At 37.5% G+C, this 20205-nt stretch overlaps 2 protein-coding genes across 2 annotated transcripts; one reads left to right on the forward strand and one right to left on the reverse strand.

Moving 5' to 3' along the window:
• Positions 1 to 675: 675 nt before the first annotated feature.
• LOC148195947 (uncharacterized) lies at positions 676 to 8450 on the forward strand. The gene is made up of 2 exons (XM_088094740.1): positions 676 to 1832; positions 8177 to 8450. Exons 1-2 carry the CDS (start codon positions 866 to 868, stop codon positions 8218 to 8220), a joined length of 1011 nt encoding a protein of 336 aa, XP_087950866.1. The 5' UTR covers positions 676 to 865; the 3' UTR covers positions 8221 to 8450.
• A 10752-nt stretch (positions 8451 to 19202) lies between these two features.
• Positions 19203 to 19598, reverse strand: LOC148195948 (uncharacterized). The gene has a single exon (XM_088095327.1). The coding sequence runs from the start codon at positions 19596 to 19598 to the stop codon at positions 19203 to 19205; it is 396 nt and encodes a 131-aa protein (XP_087951453.1).
• Between the last annotated feature and the right edge of the window lie 607 nt (positions 19599 to 20205).

The raw sequence follows: 20205 nt of genomic DNA on the forward strand, positions 1-20205 counted from the left end.
TTAGAATACATTATTACAATTTGACCGATCGGATTTGGAATTGAAGGTCTCTGTTTAGAGAAAGAAATTTCGAAAGTTTGAAATATTTGATGAACACTGCAATTCTGTTCTTAAGTTATAATGGTAAATATTTCATATATATTCCATTTACCGTTAGATTGAGCCCAAACTTTAGTATGTAGTTCATAAGACATATTAGGTGATCTTGACCGTTCAGATCTGTAATTAATGATATGAGTGAAGAGTAATATTTTCACGAAATAGTAAATTTATTTGTATTGGGTAAAAACTTGGATAATTATATTCTTAAATTGTAAGTGTAGTTGTATTTTGGAGATTGGAGGATGAGTAATATAATATATTCTATATTAGAAAATTTAATTATATTGAACATTCTGAGTTGTAATAATTATTTGAGTTAAATCATGAATTGTAAATAAGTTGATGGTAAATTTGGATGGGTGGTATAGGCATTATTGCCATAATTGTAAATCTGAAATTTTATTTATTTTCCTACGACTTTGGTAAGTCGGGAGAGGAGAGGTTTGAAGTCGGACACTACTTTGGTAAGTAGGTGGGAAAATGAGAGGTGAATTTGACATAAACCGCACTGCTTTGGTAAGTAGGCGGAGTGTTCCACGCTATGCTACTTTGGTAAGTAGATAATCTGTTTGGTATCAGAGCCATGGTTTTCAAAAATCTTTTGGGGCTTTTGGGAAGTGAGCTCGTTAACTTCTGTTGTGTGACTCTGTGATTTGTTGTGATTATTTTGTAGCTCTTTTGGAGAGCGTTGGTTTGAAAGGTAGAGATATGCATTGTTTTGACTTGTGTTTAAATTAATTTCTTTTGACGTATATGGTAGAACATGGCACGTCGATCTAACAATGTTGGTCAAACACCTCCAATTGATGATTTTAATCGGGCTGTTGATCGGATGATCAACGCAATGGAGAGGCAGCATACCACTCAGGAACCGAGGACTTATTCGAGGCTGAATGACTTTTTGAGGCACGACCCAACAAGGTTCAATGGAAGAGCTACGCCAGATAAAGCAGATGCTTGGATCAAGGACATTGAGAAGATCTTTCATGTGATCAAGTGCACAGATGAGGAAAAACTAGATTACGCAACCTTCATACTGAAAGAGGAAGCAGAGTACTGGTGGGATGGTATGAAGCGACTGATGGAATCTGATGAAGAGGCTATTACTTGGAACAGTTTCAAGGACAAGTTTTTGGAAAAGTACTTCCCGACTAGTGCCAAGATCGAAAGGGAGCAAGAGTTCTTGGCCTTGCGTCAAAGTGGGATGTCAGTGCAAGAGTACATCGACAGGTTTGAGTATCTTATCCGTTTTTATAGTCAGCACATGACGGAAGGGTGGAAGTGTCAAAGATTTGAGCAGGGTCTGAGGTATGACCTGAGGAGAATGATTGTACCTCTTGAAATCAAGAAGTTTCCAGCCTTAGTTGAGAAGACAAAAAAGGTGGAGTTACTGGAAATGAACCGAAACCGAGTTGACAAGACTCAGAAGGACAAGTTTATTAGAGGAAAGCCATGGAAGAAGCCATATCAGCGACCCCAACCGCTTATGCGAACAGCCGTGAAATGTTTTGAATGCGGTGGTGCGCACTACAAGAAGGATTGTCCTAAGCTCTCTGGAGTGAAGGTTGAAGAGAAGAGGTGCTTTGTGTGTAACAAGCCAGGACATTTCGCTCATGTTTGTCCTGAGAAGAAGATAGCATATGCACCACAACAACCAAGTTCTTCAGGCGTGAAGCCCAAGATAGCTGGAAGAGTTTTCGCTTTGACCGGTGAAGAGGCTGCAAAGCCAGGTAATCTCATCCTTGACACATGCCTTTTGTTTGGTAAATGTGTGCATGTATTGTTTGATTCCGGAGCTACGCACTCCTTTGTTTCTTCTACTTGTTTGAAAGACTTCAGTATACCGGTGAGTAATCTAAGGTATGAATTGGTGGTTTCGACACCAACATCGGGTCAGATCTCAACCAGTTCAATCTGTGTTGGATGCCCGATTGTAGTCTTCGGACGCAAGTTCAAAGTGAACTTGATTTCCTTACCTCTCGAAGGCTTAGATGTAATTCTGGGAATGGATTGGTTGACCGCCAATCACGTTCTTCTTGACTGTGGACAACAACGATTGGTTTTTCCAGACTCGGATGGTTTAGAACTGATCTCAACCAAAGAAGTTCTAAAGGATGTTAGTGATGGGGCCATGTGTTTTGTACTGGTAGCTCAAGAGAAGAAGAGTTTTGAGGTTCAGACGATGGGTATCCCAGTAGTGGAAGAGTTCGAGGATGTCTTTCCAGATGAAGTACCAGGGTTGCCACCAAGCAGGGAAGTGGAGTTCTCTATAGACTTGGTACCAGGAGCTGGACCAGTGTCTATGGCTCCGTATAGGATGGCTCCGACAGAGCTAGCAGAGCTGAAGAGACAAATTGAGGAACTACTGAAGAAAGGTTTATCAGGCCGAGTGTGTCACCATGGGGAGCTCCAGTCTTGTTAGTAAAGAAGAAAGATGGTAGTTCAAGGTTGTGCATCGACTACCGGCAGCTGAATAAGTTGACGATTAAGAACAAGTACCCACTACCAAGAATTGATGACTTGTTGGATCAGTTGCGAGGAGCTGGTGTGTTTTCAAAAATTGACCTGAGGTCTGGTTACCATCAGATCTTGGTCAAATCAGAGGATAGTCAGAAGACGGCTTTCAGGTCACGTTACGGTCACTACGAGTATGTGGTGATGCCGTTTGGAGTGACCAATGCTCCTGCTATATTCATGGATTACATGAATCGAATATTTCGACCGTGGCTAGATAAATTTGTTGTTGTGTTCATAGACGACATTCTTATATATTCAAGGGATCGTGAAGAACATGCTGAACATTTGAGGATTGTGTTGGAGACTCTTAGGGAGCATCAATTGTTTGGGAAATTATCTAAATGTGAATTTTGGTTGGAGGAAATACAATTCCTTGGCCACGTGATTTCTGCCAAAGGAATTTCTGTAGATCCAACGAAGGTGGAGGCAGTGCTAAAGTGGGAACGTCCAAAGACGGTGTCAGAAGTAAGAAGTTTTGTGGGCCTAGCTGGTTACTACAGGAAGTTCGTCGAAGGTTTCTCCAAGATAGTGGGTCCTTTGACGCAGTTGACTCGTAAAGAACAACCTTTCTTATGGACCGACAAGTGTGAAACAAGTTTTGAAGAGATGAAGAAACGGTTGACAAGTGCTCCAGTATTAGCAGTCCCTGATACTTCTAAAGCTTTTGAAGTGTTTTGTGATGCTTCATACCATGGGCTCGGTTGTGTATTGATGCAGGAGAAGCGACCAGTAGCTTATGCATCGAGACAGTTGAAGGTGCATGAAAGGAACTATCGCACGACATCGAATTAGCGGCTGTGGTTTTTGCTTTGAGGACTTGGAGGCACTATCTTTACGGATCACGTTTTCAAATCTTTAGTGATCACAAGAGTTTAAAGTATCTCTTCGATCAGAAGGAGTTGAACATGAGGCAGAGAAGGTGGATGGAGTACTTGAAGGATTTTGATTTTGAGTTACAGTACCATCCAGGGAAAGCAAATGTTGTAGCCGATGCTTTGAGTAGGAAGCGAATGCATGTGTCAGCTTTGATGGTGAAGGAGTTTGAATTAATAGAAAAGTTCAGAGATATGAACTTGGGATTACAGCTGAGCCAAGATCACCTTTGGTGTTGTCATTTAAAGATCACAAATGATTTCTTGGAAGAGATCAAATTGGGACAAAAGGAAGACACAAGTCTACAAGATACAGTGGAGTTGTTGGGAACGGATCAAGCTAAAGACTTCAGTTTGGGATTAGATGGTATTATTCGTTTTAAGAATAGAGTCTGCATTCCAGCAAAGGATGAGTTGAAGAAGATGATTCTAGAAGAAGGACACAAGAGTCGTCTTAGCATACATCCTGGTATGACTAAGATGTACAAAGACTTGAAAGAATCTTTCTGGTGGAGTGGGATGAAAAAGGATGTGGCAAAGTTTGTATCTTCTTGTTTGGTATGTCAGAAGGCTAAGATAGAACATCAAAGGCCAGGTGGAATGTTACAACAGTTGGATATTCCCCAATGGAAATGGGACAGCATCTCGATGGACTTTGTAACTCACTTACCAAGATCATTGAAGGGTCATGATTCCATTTGGGTGATAGTTGATCGATTGACGAAAAGTGCTCACTTTTTGCCAATCAACCTGAGAATGTCAATGCAGAAGTTGGCAGAGTTGTATATTCAGGAAATAGTGAGATTGCATGGTGTACCAAATAGCATTGTTTCAGATCGGGATCCAAGGTTTACGTCAAGGTTCTGGCAGCAATTGCAAGAGGCTTTGGGTTCAAAGTTAAGAATGAGTTCAGCATATCATCCTCAAACAGATGGACAAACTGAAAGGACTATTCAGTCATTGGAAGATCTGCTGAGAACGTGTGTATTGGATCATTTGGGAGGTTGGAGTGAGGTTTTGCCTTTGGTGGAATTCACATACAACAACAGCTTTCATGCGAGCATTGGAATGGCACCGTATGAAGCATTGTATGGGAGAAGGTGCAGGACACCTTTGTGCTGGTTTCAGGATGGAGAAACAATTTCAGTAGGTCCCGAGTTATTGCAGCAAACAACAGAAAAAGTCAAGTTGATACAAGACCGGATGCGTGCAACACAAAGTCGACAAAAATCTTATGCAGACAAGAGAAGAAGACCTCTTGAGTTCAACGAAGGAGATCATGTGTTTCTACGTGTGACACCAATTACCGGCATAGGTAGGGCTATTAAATCAAGGAAGTTGTCACCAAAGTTTCTTGGTCCTTACGATATTCTTAGGAGGATTGGACCAGTAGCATATGAGGTAGCGTTACCACCACAGTTGGCGAACTTGCATAATGTGTTCCACGTGTCGCAGCTGAGGAAGTATGTCTCTGATCCGACTCATGTTTTGGAAACAGATGACATTCAAGTGCGTGAAGATCTTACTATCGAAGTGATGCCAGTAAGGGTGTTAGAAGTTCAAACAAAGAAGTTACGAGGAAAGGAAATTCATACAGTGAAGGTGCTTTGGAACGAGGAAACCCAAGAGATGACATGGGAGCTAGAGGATTATATGATAAAAGAATACCCTCATTTGTTTGAGTAACATCTTAATTTTCGAGGACGAAAATTTTTTTAAGGGGGGTAGAATGTAAGACCCTAGAACCTCAAGAATTTACCAAGTTGTAAAAAGTTCAAGTTATAATGTAAAATGGAATGCTGTCAGGTTTGACATGGTTTACTATTTTAATTATAACTTTTTGTAGAAAATATCAATTGAGTTGATTCTTGTTTTATTGGAAACTAGACTCAAATATCTTTAATTGGACATATAAATATAAATTTTTGGACTACCGGGCTAGCTGCAGTAAAATTATTAAAACTCGGAAACGTTAATCACGCTCAGGTATGTTCAGTTTTGACCTATGATGACTGTTTTGCTTATTACTTTCTCTACCGAACTCCAATTGAGTTGATTCTTGTTTCATTGGAAACTAGACTCAAAGAGCTTCAATTTGACTACTCATACATATTTTGGACTTCGGGAAGGTGTCTAACTGAGCTGGGGAAAACGTGACAGTGTTGCTGTCCAGGGGCTAGCGTCCAACCTTAATTTTAGGTACATTTTTACAAGTTGCGATTTTTTTGGAGTGGGTAGGTTGTGTTCTGAACTAGGAGAACATTTTGGAACCTTTGGAGACTTTCCTACCATGTTTTAGGGCTGAAAAAAAAATGGTTTAGGATGGTTCATTGGTTGTTTATTATTGCTAAGTACCAAGTGCATAGGTCCTTTGTTGTCTAAGGCATCTTCTTTAATTCCAAATCAGATTTGGAGTTTTGGGGGAGAGTAGAGAGGTCCTTGGTGGGAGGTGAACGAAAATCCTAAGTGTTCTAAGTGTGGAGACTGACTTGGTCTAGCAAGGAGGAGAAGAATTGCTCTCTTGGAAGAAGAGAGATTTAAGTTAGAATTTTCCTTGAAATTGAAAGTGAAAACAAGCAAAGGTGGTGGTCTAGTATCAAGAGTGAAGAATTTCTTGCAAGGAGAAGAGGTAGGGGAGCTAATCCTTTCTTGATTATGATCATGAATATGAGTATGAATGTGTTAAAATTTGGTAATGGTAGTATCTATTGACTTGTGAAAAATTTGGGTTTCATGATTATAATTTCTTATTTTCGAGTTACTGTGGTGAAAAATTTCTATTAATTGTTTTCACCGTTGGATTTAGCTAAAAGTTTAGTATGTGAATCCTAAGACCTATTACTAAACTTTGACCGTTCGGATTTGAAAATAGAAGTCTGTAATTGGAGAAATAAATCCTGCAAGTTTGAGTAAATTAGTTGCCCCTGTAGTTCTGTTACTGAGTTGTCTCGGTATAATATAGATTCTGACCTATTGGACCGTTAGATCAACCTCAAAATTTGATATATGATCCCTAAGACATATTAATACACTTTTACCGTTCGGATTTGTAATTAGTAGTCTGTACTTGGAGATATATATCCTGCATGTTTGAGTGAATTAATTACCCTTGCAGTTCTACTACTGAGTTCCCTTGGTAAAGTATAGATTCTGACTTATGGGACTGTTAGATCAACTTGAAAATTGGATATATGATTCTTAGAATACATTATTACAATTTGACCGATCGGATTTGGAATTGAAGGTCTCTGTTTAGAGAAAGAAATTTCGAAAGTTTGAAATATTTGATGAACACTGCAATTCTGTTCTTAAGTTATAATGGTAAATATTTCATATATATTCCATTTACCGTTAGATTGAGCCCAAACTTTAGTATGTAGTTCATAAGACATATTAGGTGATCTTGACCGTTCAGATTTGGAATTAGATGTCTGTGCTTAGAGGAATTCATTCCGCATTTTGAGTTTAACCGAGAACCACTTAAATTTCTGTCTCTGAGTTACCTCGGTAAAATCTCCATATCTACTTAGATAACCGTTAGATTAATCTGAACTTTTAGTATGTTGTTCCTAAGAGATAGTGGCATACTTAGACCGTTCGGATTTTAGATCGGAGTTACAGATTTAGAGATATTAATTTCGTATCTTCTCAGGGATCTTAATATTGCTTAATTTATGTTTTTGGATCATTTATACAAAATTGATGATTTCCGCCTCATTACCCGTTGGATTGGACTGAAAATCTTACCATATGATCTAAACATGTTGTTGATTAGTTTGATTGGTTCAGATCGTTGATAAATAATATGTTGAGAAAGGTAATTTGGTTAATTTGTGCTACTTTGGTAAGTAGGCAGAACTGAAACTGGGATATGTTAATTGGTTATTATGTGCTTGTTGAACATGATTGGTTTGGGATTAGTGGTTGAGATGGAATGTGATTGGTTATGAATGATATGTTAGGAAAATGTAATTTGGTTAATTTGAGCTACTTTGGTAAGTAGACAGTACTGTCTTGCTGCGCTACTTTGGTAAGTAGGCAGAAGAACTTGGTTTGCACTACTTTGGTAAGTAGGCGAGAAGATGTTGGGTCTGCGTTACTTTGGTAAGTAAGCAGGGTGATTTGCGCTACTTTGATAAGTAGGCAGGATGAGATGATGAATGAAGAGATAAGAGAATGATATAAATCGGGCTACTTTGATGAGTAGGCAGATTAACTATACTGTGCTACTTTGGTAAGTAGACAGTATTATCTTGCTGCGCTACTTTGGTAAGTAGGCAGAAGAACTTGGTTTGTGCTACTTTGGTAAGTAGATAATAAAAATCACCTTGTTAGATTACTTTGGTAAGTAATCAGTATATCATGGTTATACTACTTTGGTAAGTAGACAGAAGGATTGTTGACTATTGTGCTTTGGTAAGTAGGCAGATTAATAATATATTGTATTGACTCTAGTGAATCGACTGATGATTTTGACTGGAGAAATATTATAAAGTATCAGTGTAATAGTTGGTTTTTGAGTATGTTTGAGATGCATGTATTTGACTGATTGCCATACTTGTGATGTTAGTAAGATTGTGGATGATGTATATTTCTTGAATCGGTTAGCTCACCCTACTGTTTGTGTTTGTGTTTGTGCATGTGAATGCGATGATCGTATAATGTGTGATATTATACGGGAGCAGAAACTATATCAGATGAATTAGCAGATGGTTCTGGACTCGCTTAGAAGATGAGAGATCTGTGGGGAAAAGGAGACATGGGGAATTTCTAAAATAAATCTGTGTTTGAATTTCCGAACTGTGAGAAATTTTAAATTTCAGAAGTCTATGAACTGTGTGGAATTTTATTTTCAGAAGACTTGTGCTGTAATAAAGAACTTAATATTTTATGGGTGTTGAAATTTGTTAAAGACGAATTACATATGTATTTTGTGGAAAATAAATTGTAACGCCTAAATCGGGGTGTTACACTTTCTCTTAGCGGTTCTCTTATACCTTATTTTCTTATTTGTATTGTATAGAATAATACGTAGTCAGTTATCTTTTGTTAGTGTTGTTCATTAGTCTATAAGATGTGTGTAGTCGTTAAATGATCGTGGCCCATCCCTTAGCAACCTTTCTTTCTACCTACACTTATGTTTAGTTACGTGACTCTTTTCATAGGTGAATTCTTACATTTTGCATATAAGATTCTTTAGATTTTTTATGTTGTTACGCTTAGTGTTTTGTCGACTCGTTAATAGAAACACCATTTAGAAAACAAAAAATATTTAATATATAAAACGTTTAATATATGATCTTTAAACTATATAAAACGTTAAATTTTTTAAAAGGACTTTGGGCTAACCCAATTTTAATTTTATTATTTAAACTATATAATAATACTATTAACAATAATAATAATAATAAGTATTATTATTATTAGTTAGTCACGCACATACAACTCGATTCAAAGATATATAAAAAGATAGTTTCATACCTAACATGGAAAAGTGTTTTAAACCATATTAATTGAAGATGATTATTTATAGTTTTAATGAATTTTGAAAAATATGAATGTAACTAATGAAATTTATAAAAAAATATAAAATTTATCAAAAAATATAAAATTTATAAATTAATATTATAAAATTACAAAGTTTTTACGGAATTCACACCAGATGGACCATCCCAATTCTCTCTACTTCTCCCTACTTCCAGAGATTCACAATTTTTTTGTCTTTATCAAGAGAACATGCCTCACACCAACCACTTTCAATTCACCCTGTTTTGTCTAAAAGGGCTTTTGGTTGACCCAATTTTGCTTTCTACACTTTCTTCTGTTCTTGGCACTCCCATATTTGTTTCATTTTTAGTTCATGTTTCTCACCTGTTCTTAATATCTCTTTTGGTCTCTCGAAAAGGAGAAATGTTCAAAGTGATTATACGTTTATTAAAAAATTAGAAATGGTTCCAACTTGTGTAAAAATGGGTTAAGTTAATCCTTTTTGCTTATAACGTCAAAAATGTAACGGTGTAGGTGCCCCCTAGGCAAAACATAATGATCTGTCCAATTCTTGTCATTGTGTGACACTGTGAGGTTAAATGACGTGTAAAATTAAAATTGCGACAAAATAAATGGATTATGTGGCAATGTTTTAACATATGTTAAAAAAAGAGGAGTTAGGTTGGGGTTTTCGTGCACTTGGTTCCTGAGGTGATGAAAGTAGTTGTCATGAGATAGGAATGGCTTCTTGCATGAACCAAAATTTGGGGTTCTTTAATTAATTATAAAATTAAAATGAAACACCTCACTATGTTGTTCCATCATTTAATTTAAAATTGTAATTTTAATTTCATATCATAGTATCTCTAAGTTCTTTCAAAATACTTATTTAAAAGTATTATTATGAATTCAAATTGTATAATTTATTTTAAATTTGAAATCATTTTAAATTACAGATTTCAAATATATTTGAATAATAAATTTCAACACTTATAAATAAACTAGCTAAAGCACCTTACCTTAAGCGTCTCAAACTCTCAAAACAATCAACTCTGAAACAAACCAAATAAAGGATGGAAACTAGACATTAACTAAGAAGTAAAATAAACAAAAAATGTTATTTACACCTTTAACTTTTAAACATTCTAAAAAATTGAAAATTTTAGTACATTTGAGAAAGCTTCTTTTGAAAGTCAATTTTAAGAGAAAAAGAATACCCATATATTATATTGAGAAAGAAAAACTAATTGAGTTAAAAGAAAACTAATTGTATCAACCCTTTTTGACACAACATAATATTTCTGCACTTTTGTTTCTTAGAAAAATAAACAAAAAGTTTTAAAAAATTTGGAAGTTCAAGACAAGCTGGGAATAAACGATGGAGTCCTACTAAAGAACAAGTTGCCCTACTAGAGGCCCTTTTTGCATATGGGATACGAAATCCAAATAGAGAGCAAGTCACGAGATTGCAACGAAAACTTAAAATTTATGGGGGAAATTGGAGAGTATAGCGTTTATTGTTGGTTTCAAAATTATGGGTATCGTGAAAAGCAACGATGCTTGAAGCAAAGCACCATCACCACATCTTACTCTCACTACCCCTCTTGCCACCTTTTATGAATGGTAAGATTGTTGTATTTTTACTTTATTTATTTATTTATTATATTATTTTAACATTTCTAATTTTATTTATTTGGAGATCTTGCATGGATAGCGTGTCGGTTTCAGATCAGGTGACGTTGGATCTTTTTCCAATCCCTCTCATTCCTGATGAAAGAGAGATTTCCCTCCCCTACTGTTCCAGGTGAAAGCTCCTTCCATTGAGCTTTCCTTACGATTGCCTTCCGCCGAAGAATAGTCTTTATTATATTACTATGGACTGTAATCTTTAACGACCACTTGTGATCGACTTTTGAACATCTTATTATTATTATTATTATTATTTTATTATATTATTATTATTTTATATAGACTTAAATCTAACGTAAACCTAGTTAACCATCATTTTTTTTAGACATGGTTAAAGTTGATTCCTTGATTCATGGTAAAGTAACTTTGCGTCCTTACTGTCGATCTGGCGGTTTGTTTTATCTACGAGCATTAATTTGTTTAATTATTATTTATTTTTTGTTTAAGTAGTGTAGATAGATTTTATTTATCACAAGGGTAAGACCATCTTCGGTGTAATGGTTAAGACATTTGGTTTTTCAATAACTCTACTCATATTGGTGTTTCTTCCTCAATAATTCTATAGATGCTCAATCTTCCTTCCTCGGTCTATACTAAGGTAAATTTGACACTTGAATAGTTGTATTGATTTTGGTATTTACAAGATTCAAGCCAAAAGTGAAATTTTTCAAAGGCTTAGGATGAAAATCTATTATTGTAAATTTTTACTCTGATGATGAAATAATTAAATCTTATGTTTTTCTTGATTCATTCATTTAAAGCGTTTAAACATTCCTACTTACCTAAATTGAACCTATATATATGTGTCTAAGCCGGTTTAACGTCAAGCTAGTTATACATAATTAATTCACTTAATTAGTACCTACACTTTAATATTAAGACCTATTCGAATATAATTTAGTACACTGTCCATAGTACCTACGTTTATAACTCTAATCCTATCATGTACCACACCATAAAATTATAAATTCAACAAATCATCATGACCAATAATAGTTGAGACTTTATCAAACATGTTTAGAATTGAAGTTCACTCAAAACAACCATGAATCGCTACACTGATACCATAAAACAATGACAAGTAGTATTTGTTCATCATGTGAATTATGAAATCATGATCAGCGCTATACTAGACTGTCGCAACCGGAATTCGCGACGGGACGACGATCCAAAGAAACGGGTTTTGAAAAGAGATTTGGAGTCGCCACCATAGTTTATTCTGGAAAACTACGGAAAAACCATAAAATGATAAGACACGGTCCGTGAAAACCAGATTCTAGGTTCGGGAGTCGGTTACGTGTAGGGAAGGTATTAACACCCTACAACGCCTGCCTTAAGGCAGTACCTTTAACTAAATGCACGAATATGATGTGGTTTTCAAAATGTTTAACTATCCCCTAAAATAAAATTCTAAAGAAACAAAAATATTTTTTAGTTTTTTGGGCCCGACAAGGATTGACCTTGCTCCTACGTATTCTCATTCAGAATGAGAAATCAGGGTTACATAGTTCTTTAAGCTGTTCTAGAAGTTTGTTTGGAAATTGTTTGGAAATTTGCTTTGAAATGATTTTTGGATTTTGGGAAGTGAACCTGACAAGTACTAGCCTTGCTCCTACGTATCTCCACTTTTGATGGAGAATCAAGGATCACGTAGTTCTAGGTAGAAATTGTCTGTTGCCTTGAAATTGTTTATGTTTTTAGTTTTTGAAGATTTTATATTTTTTGATATTTTTATAAAATAAACGAAAAAGGTATTTAGCACAAGGACGATGCGTGCGATCACACGTGTGCTTAACCTTTAAAATATTTTTGTAATTTTATTTAAGAAAGAAGAAAAGGTTGTTAGCACAAGGACGGCGCGAGCGGTCACACGTGTGCCTTAACCTTTAAACGTATTTTTTGTAATTTTTATAAGAAAGAAGAAAAGGTTTTTAGCACAAGGACGACGCGATCGGTCACACGTGTGCTTAAACCTTTAAACGTATATTTTTTTTTGTAATTTTTATAAGAAAGAAGAAAAGGTTTTTAGCACAAGGACGACGCGAGCGGTCACACGTGTGTTTAAACCTTTAAACGTATTTTTTTGTAATTTTTATAAGAAAGAAGAAAAGGTTTTTAGCACAAGGACGACGCGAGCGGTCACACGTGTGTTTAAACCTTTAAACGTATTTTTTTGTAATTTTTGTAAGAAAGAAGAAAAGGTTTTTAGCACAAGGACGACGCGAGCGGTCACACGTGTGTTTAAACCTTTAAACGTATTTTTTTGTAATTTTTATAAGAAAGAAGAAAAGGTTTTTAGCACAAGGACGACGCGAGCGGTCACACGTGTGTTTAAACCTTTAAACGTATTTTTTTGTAATTTTTGTAAGAAAGAAGAAAAGGTTTTTAGCACAAGGACGACGCGAGCGGTCACACGTGTGCTTAAACCTTTAAACGTATTTTTTTGTAATTTTTTATATATAAATATTTTATTTTTTATGTATTTTAAAATAAATAGATATTTAGAATAAAATAAAAACAATAAAAAACCATAACAACAATAAAAAAACAAATAGAATAAAACAAATGAAGGAACAAAATAAATAAAGAAAAGCAAATAAATAAATAAGCAATAAAAATAAAACAAATGGTGAGGATGCCCACATAAAAAAAAAATAGGATGTCTAAACTAATTTTCCTTCTATAAACAGATGAAGCCTAAGCCCAAACTGAAAGGGGGTGAGGAAGTGAGAATAGGGGGTGCAGGCAAGAAAAAGAATCCTATTTCTTTTGTTATTATTTTTTAAGAACAGGATGGGCCTGAACCCAGGTCAAGAGAACGTATGGGGGTGCGTGGGTGAAAAACGAGGGCTGCGCGAAGGAGAAAGCGTTTTTATTTGTTAGGAACAGAACGGGCCTGAGCCCAAGGCAGGGGATGGACGTGTGGGTGCAAGGGTGAGAGATGGGATGCGCGTAGTAAAGAAAAAAGTCCTTTTTTGTTTCTAAAACTATTTGGATCGGGCCCAAGGTTTTTTTGTTTCAAGCAGAGGCATTAGGGGTTCTGCCACTCTTCTTCCCATTCCAACATTCAGAAAGCAGAGACCTAGAGCCCCTCTCCCGAACGAGGCAGGACCTCCGCCCGTTCGCGCACATGCGCCACCGCCTCCGCCAAAACGGCCGCCGCCGTCCACAAAACCAGGACACCACCAGTGCGCCGATCGCCACCACAGACCCTGCCGGTTGCCACCTCCGAACCAAACCGGCCCCCGCGACGAAGATGGCCACCGCGTCGCTGCCAGAGCCCGTGTCGGCCCCAAGCTCCAATCAGCTCCTTCTCTTCTCCACCTCTTCGCGTGCGAGAGAGAGACTCTCGCCCCTCCGTGCCATGCCGACATCACCCCAGCGAGGCCAATCACCGCGAGCCGCCGCGGCGTCACTCTCCTCCTCCCATTCTTCTTCTTTTTTTTTGGTTGGTTTCAGTATCGTCTGATATTTTAGGCTCTGTGTATTGATTTGGGGTTGATGATGATGGGTGTTGGAGGTTATCACGGGTGCTGGAGATGTTGCTGTTATTGTAGAAGAACATGATGTTGAGGAGAAGTTCAAGGAAGGGGTTAGGTTTGTAATATTATTGTTGAGGCCCGTGTTAATCACGTACTTGCTTGGAGAGGATTCAAAATCCTAATCAGATTAGAAGAAGAAGGTAGTGTGAGGAAGTGTGAATCATGATTGTGTTAGAAAACGTGGTGGAGGCAGAGGTTAGGAAAATGAGTGAATGAGGATGAAGGTTGGGGGATGGTAGGTTTCTGTGATATAAGGAAATTCTGAGGAGGTGAATGCTTTGAGTGTATTGGCATGAAGCTGTGACTCGGTCTGTTTATTCCGCTTGCTAACAGTGCTATTTGCTAACAGTGCTATTTCCGTTTACTTTTTATTACATGTTTTCTGGATGCTAGAGTATATGCTTTTTTTTTTATAAATACTCGATGAGTCTCGCAGGTATCGAAATCACATTTAGAATGCAGTTTGATCCAAAGACAAATGCCACAAAGAAAACCAACATGACTATGAACATTTAATCAAACATCACGCGCATAAAGGAGGCACATACAAGAGCAAAACCAAAGAGTCTAGGCATAGGAAGACTTACCTTTGCCGCTTCCAAGAAAATGTTTTCTTTTGGTTTTAGTCTTCCTTCTCCCCTCCAGTAATGTTCTCCTTCTTAGTTGTCTCCGGAGCTAGTGGCTGGGATATGGTCTGTGATGGTGAGATGTTAGAGATCCTGGGAGTCTCAAAGTTGTATTTGGCTGTGGTCCTCTGGAGCCCGATAGGTGGAAGGCAACCACAGATGAATTCTTCACAGCTTTAAGAAACTTCTCCTTTGGGTTCGGTTTTTCTTCCCTCTTTGCTCTCTTCCCTTTTTCTAGTTCCGCCCCCTGGGTACCAAAGCTCACAATGAGATCAAGGCAAAGGTCGTTCCCCCCTTTTTCTCTCACCCGAGGTCTTCCCTTTGAATGAACGCGATTCCCCCATTTTGAAAACTACCAAGCTCTTTTTCTGCTGCACTGCTTCTGGGAGCTCTGGCCTGACCTGAGATCTTCCTTTGTCTTTTTTCTTTCTTCGTGTCTCCATTTTGCAGATGGCAGATACTCTTTCAAAAATCTTTCCCTTCCATGTATGGCTGCTGCTGCTTAAGAAATTTCGGCAAGAAAAAACAAATACCTTTTTCAAGCTACCACCGTGTAAACATATTTTAAGCATTCTCTATGCTTGATCAGTGTAACAGATGCCTTCAGGAGCAGGGAACTTAGTTGACTTCTTTTTTCTTGTGTCAGCAGTTCAAATATTTATAAAAAGAGTAACATTTTCTTGAAAAAATAAAATAAAATAAAATAAAATAAAAAATAAAACAACTTTAAAAGGGAAACCGCAAAATATAAAAATGAGTAAACCTAAAAAGAGAAAATAAAATGAAATAACGTAAAGCAAAAGTGGAATAACATAAAATAAAGATGAAACAAAGAAATAAGAAGTAATAAGATAAAATAAAACAAAAAAATAAATAAAATGAAGTAAAAATAAAAATAAAATAAAATATAAACAGGAAGGGAAATAAATAAAAACGAAACAAAGCAAAAATCAGGAATAAAAATAATAAAAAAAAAAAAAAAAGGAAAACGGAATAAAATCATTTTAGACTTCGTATTATCTTGGCCCGTTTATTTTATTTTATTATCTCTTGTTAACTCTAGATATTTTTTAACTATCCGGACGAAATTGGGTATTAACAGCTGCCCCTCTTTACTTAGATTTTACTGGATAATATGTCAAACAAAGTTTTTATATTATTAGAGTAAAAGATAAGTAAAGAAAGAAACACTAATTTCGTCCGGATTTCAAAATGAACGAGGAACAACAGAGAAGTTTAAACAAAAAAGAACAGGGCAAAGAGAATTGAGGTGTGCAAACCTCATGGAGAGTGTCATAAATCTATGGGTGAATAAGTGAGGTGTAACAACCTCGTGGAGGGTGTAACAATCCTATGGATGAATGAATGAGGTGTAACAACCTCGTGGAGGGTGTAACAACCCTATGGATGAGTGAATGAGGTGTAACAACCTCGTGGAGGGTGTAACAACCCTATGGATAAGGAATGAGGTGTAACAACCTCGTGGAGGGTGTAACAACCCTATGGATGAATGAATGAGGTGTAACAACCTCGTGGAGGGTGTAACAACCCTATGGATGCATGAATGAGGTGTAATAACCTCGTGGAGGGTGTAACAACCCTATGGATGAATGAATGAGGTGTAATAACCTCGTGGAGGGTGTAACAACCCTATGGATGAATGAATGAGGTGTAACAACCTCGTGGAGGGTGTAACAACCCTATGGATGCATGAATGAGGTGTAACAACCTCGTGGAGGGTGTAACAACCCTATGGATGAATGAATGAGGTGTAATAACCTCGTGGAGGGTGTAACAACCCTATGGGTGAATGAATGAGGTGTAACAACCTCGTGGAGGGTGTAACAACCCTATGGATGCATGAATGAGGTGTAATAACCTCGTGGAGGGTGTAACAACCCTATGGATGAATGAATGAGGTGTAATAACCTCGTGGAGGGTGTAACAACCCTATGGATGCATGAATGAGGTGTAATAACCTCGTGGAGGGTGTAACAACCCTATGGATGAATGAATGATGTGTAATAACCTCGTGGAGGGTGTAACAACCCTATGGATGAATGAATGAGGTGTAATAACCTCGTGGAGGGTGTAACAACCCTATGGATAAGGAATGAGTTTGACGACTGTCCTACAGAGGAGCGCCGTCGTAGAAGGAAAACTTGTATTCAAATTTTTGAAACGTTGGTAGATATTGAGCCAAACATTGAAGAGACTTAGAAACAAAGGTTGTGTTAAACTTTGCACAATTTCTCTTTCCCCTTAAGGATTTTTCAAACGTTTTTCCTTGCTTCTTATGAAATGTATGATGTAATGTCACGAGGGTGCATGAATGCATAAACACATGAGACCTTTATTTCGTTCTTTCTTTTGCTCTCCTCCTTCTTTTCTTTCTTTCCGTTTTTTCATTATTTGCTATTATTTTTTTGAAAATTCCATGTTTGGAACCCGTTGTCAATATTTTCATCAAACTCGATGTACATTCAAAATGCATTCATTGAAAATAATGTCGAGAAATAGTGAGTCCTTTGATGAAAAGGAAAAGAGTGTAACTATCAGTTCAAATTCCCTTTATCGCTTTTTGCAATCCAAACTAGCTTGAACCCGAGAAGGTGTAAGAAATGGTTATGAAAAGTGGATGGCTGAATGATGGTTTGTGAATGATGGTTTGGGGGGAACATTAACTTTCATGCTCTCCCCATCCGCGAGGGTGTCGTCAATATTTCAACAATCAAGGCTTACAAGCCTGCCCCAACTTTGTTGTGCACAATAAGTGTGATTTGGAGAGGCGGACAGGTCCGGGTAGGAAGGAATGCCCTAGTTTGACGATTCTCTCTTGTCGGGGAGACTTCACATTATATTTTTTTATTTTTCCTTTATGATGCTTTTCTTTTCTTCTAGTGATTGTGTCATTCACCACATCATTTCGTTCCAGAATTAAGTTCATGAGAAAAATCAGGACAGACATTCTTCAGTCGGCGTGGACTTTAATTGGCTTGTACCGTGGCTAAAGGTCATAGGGTTTTGAAAGAAGCGGATAATGAAGGCCCAAACATGTGTTTAACGGTCGAATTGTCTTAACAAGAATCATCTGCAAGGTGTCGAGTCAACTTTCTCTAGGAGTCTGGAACTTCGGACATCCTTTTATTATTATTTTTTTCATTCATTTTTTTGTCTTTGTTTTTTTCTTGTTTTGTTTTCTTTTGTTTTTTTTTTTGTTGTTTTTTTTTTTTGTCTCGTTGCCCCTGCTGTGACCCTTTTTGAAACTTTCCCTTTTTCATTTCTCCTGTTCCACAAATCTTCTCCTTGACTTGGATGCCCCTGACGTTCCTTTGGATTGACATCGATATGCTAATGATTCTTGTTGAGGGTGATGAAGAAAAACAGTTATAACTTACGGCTCAAAGGGGGTGCAACTGGATAAATTTCGTTTATCACTTGAGTGAAGAAACATGGCCACACGTCAGTCTGAAGCTTGCTCGCCTTACTTCCCCCAACCTTAAACCTGAAGTGAAACTCTGCAGCGATTGACACATCAACTTAATTTTCTTCTCTTTTTTTTTATTTTTCTCCCCGATCAACGGATCATTGGGTACGTGTATCATGATGAAAAATGCCCCCAGTATTATATTCATGACAATCCTCTGTTTTAAAGGGGAACGAGAAAGCTATGGGTTCAAGTAGTATGAATGCAGATGCCTCAGTAGGAAAAGAACACTAGTTACTATGAATCAGGAAAAGACTCAACACCAGCATTTTTCAAAACTTTGTTTGCTTTTGCTTTTCGAAAGTACTATGTCGTTGGCGGACTTTATTGACAACGAATTCAACATGTGTCTTTCCTTTTCACCTTTTTCTTCTTTTTTCATTATTTATTATTTTTTTTTTGAGGACATCCCTCAGGAACGAGTTTGTGCTAGATGGATATACCGTGATGCTTTAATTATTATCACTTTCCCTTTTCCTTACTTTGCTTTAAAACCCAGTGCGACATGAATCGTGTCGAAAGAAAAAGCGTAAAAGTTGAATAATGGATAAAACCGTATGGTATTTATTGAATGAAGTAACACAGAATACAACATAATTCAAAAAACAGTGTTAATATCCCTTAGTGGCATCCCCTATCGCGGAATCATCATGCGTAAAACTTTTTTACCGCATCAGAATTAACCGGTAAAGGTAACTCCTCTCCATCCATCCTTGTGAGATTAGTGCCCCTCCAGAGAATGCCCTTTTTACTACAAATGGTCCTTCATAATTTGGGGTCCACTTGCCTCTGTGATCCTTTTGTATAGGCAAAATCTTCTTTAATACCAGTTCGCCTTCGTGGAACTCCCTTGGGCGCACCTTTTTGTCGAAAGCCTTTTTCATTCTTTTTGGTACAATTGTCCGTGGCACACCGCTGTTAGTCTCTTTTCTTCGATGAGATTGAGCTGGTCAAACCGAGTTTGAACCCACTCAGCTTCCTCCAATTGGGTTTCCATTAAAACTCGTAGAGATGGGATTTCCACCTCAAATGGAAGTACCGCTTCCATGCCATACACGAGCGAGAAAGGTGTTGCCCCAGTTGACGTTCGTACTGATGTACGATATCCATGCAAAGCAAAAGGAAGCATTTCGTGCCAATCTTTATAGGTGACTACCATCTTTTGCACAATTTTCTTGATATTCTTATTAGCAGCCTCTACTGCCCCATTCATCTTTGGACGGTAAGGGGAAGAATTGAGATGATGAATTTTGAACTCCTCACATAATTCCGCCATCATCTGGTTGTTTAGGTTGGTGGCATTATCAGTGATAATCTGGTTAGGTAACCCGTATCTGCAGATCAACTCCTTTTTTATGAATTTGGTCACCACTTTTCTAGTCACGTTGGCATAAGAAGCAGCCTCAACCCACTTGGTGAAGTAATCGATCGCGACTAGTATGAAACGGTGTCCATTTGACGCTTTTGGCTCTATAGCTCCGATAACATCTATTCCCCACATTGAAAATGGCCACGGTGCAGACAACACGTTCAAGGTCGTGGGCGGCACATTGATATTGTCTGCATACATTTGACATTTCTCGCACTTCCTCACGTGTGTACAACAATCATTTTCCATGGTCAACCAGAAGTAACCAGCTCTCAAGATCTTCCTGGCCATTGAATGCCCATTCATATGTGTGCCAAAGGTACCTTCGTGCACTTCTTTCAGTATCATCTCGGCTTCCTTTGCATCCATGCATCTGAGGAGAACCATGTCATGATTTCTCTTGTATAAATATCCCCATTTAAAATAAAGCTGCCAGCCAACCTCCTTAACGACCTTTTATCGTTTTCAGATGCCTTCTCAGGATATTCTCGGGTCTTAAGATAGTGCTTGATAT

This window comes from Vigna umbellata, chromosome 7 (genome assembly GCF_029865625.1).
Source record: "Vigna umbellata cultivar VRB3 chromosome 7, Vumbellata_1.0, whole genome shotgun sequence".
Classification (NCBI taxonomy): domain Eukaryota; kingdom Viridiplantae; phylum Streptophyta; class Magnoliopsida; order Fabales; family Fabaceae; genus Vigna; species Vigna umbellata.

What these genes read in the sequence shown, in the direction of transcription:
- LOC148195947 (XM_088094740.1), top strand. Translation starts at nt 866, where the DNA reads ATGGCACGTCGATCTAACAATGTTGGTCAAACACCTCCAATTGATGAT. An exon ending in TGAAGAGGCTGCAAAGCCAG is followed by an intron (nt 1,833 to 8,176) that starts GTAATCTCATCC and finishes ATACGGGAGCAG; the next exon opens with AAACTATATCAGATGAATTA.
- LOC148195948 (XM_088095327.1), bottom strand. Translation starts at nt 19,598, where the DNA reads ATGGCGGAATTATGTGAGGAGTTCAAAATTCATCATCTCAATTCTTCC.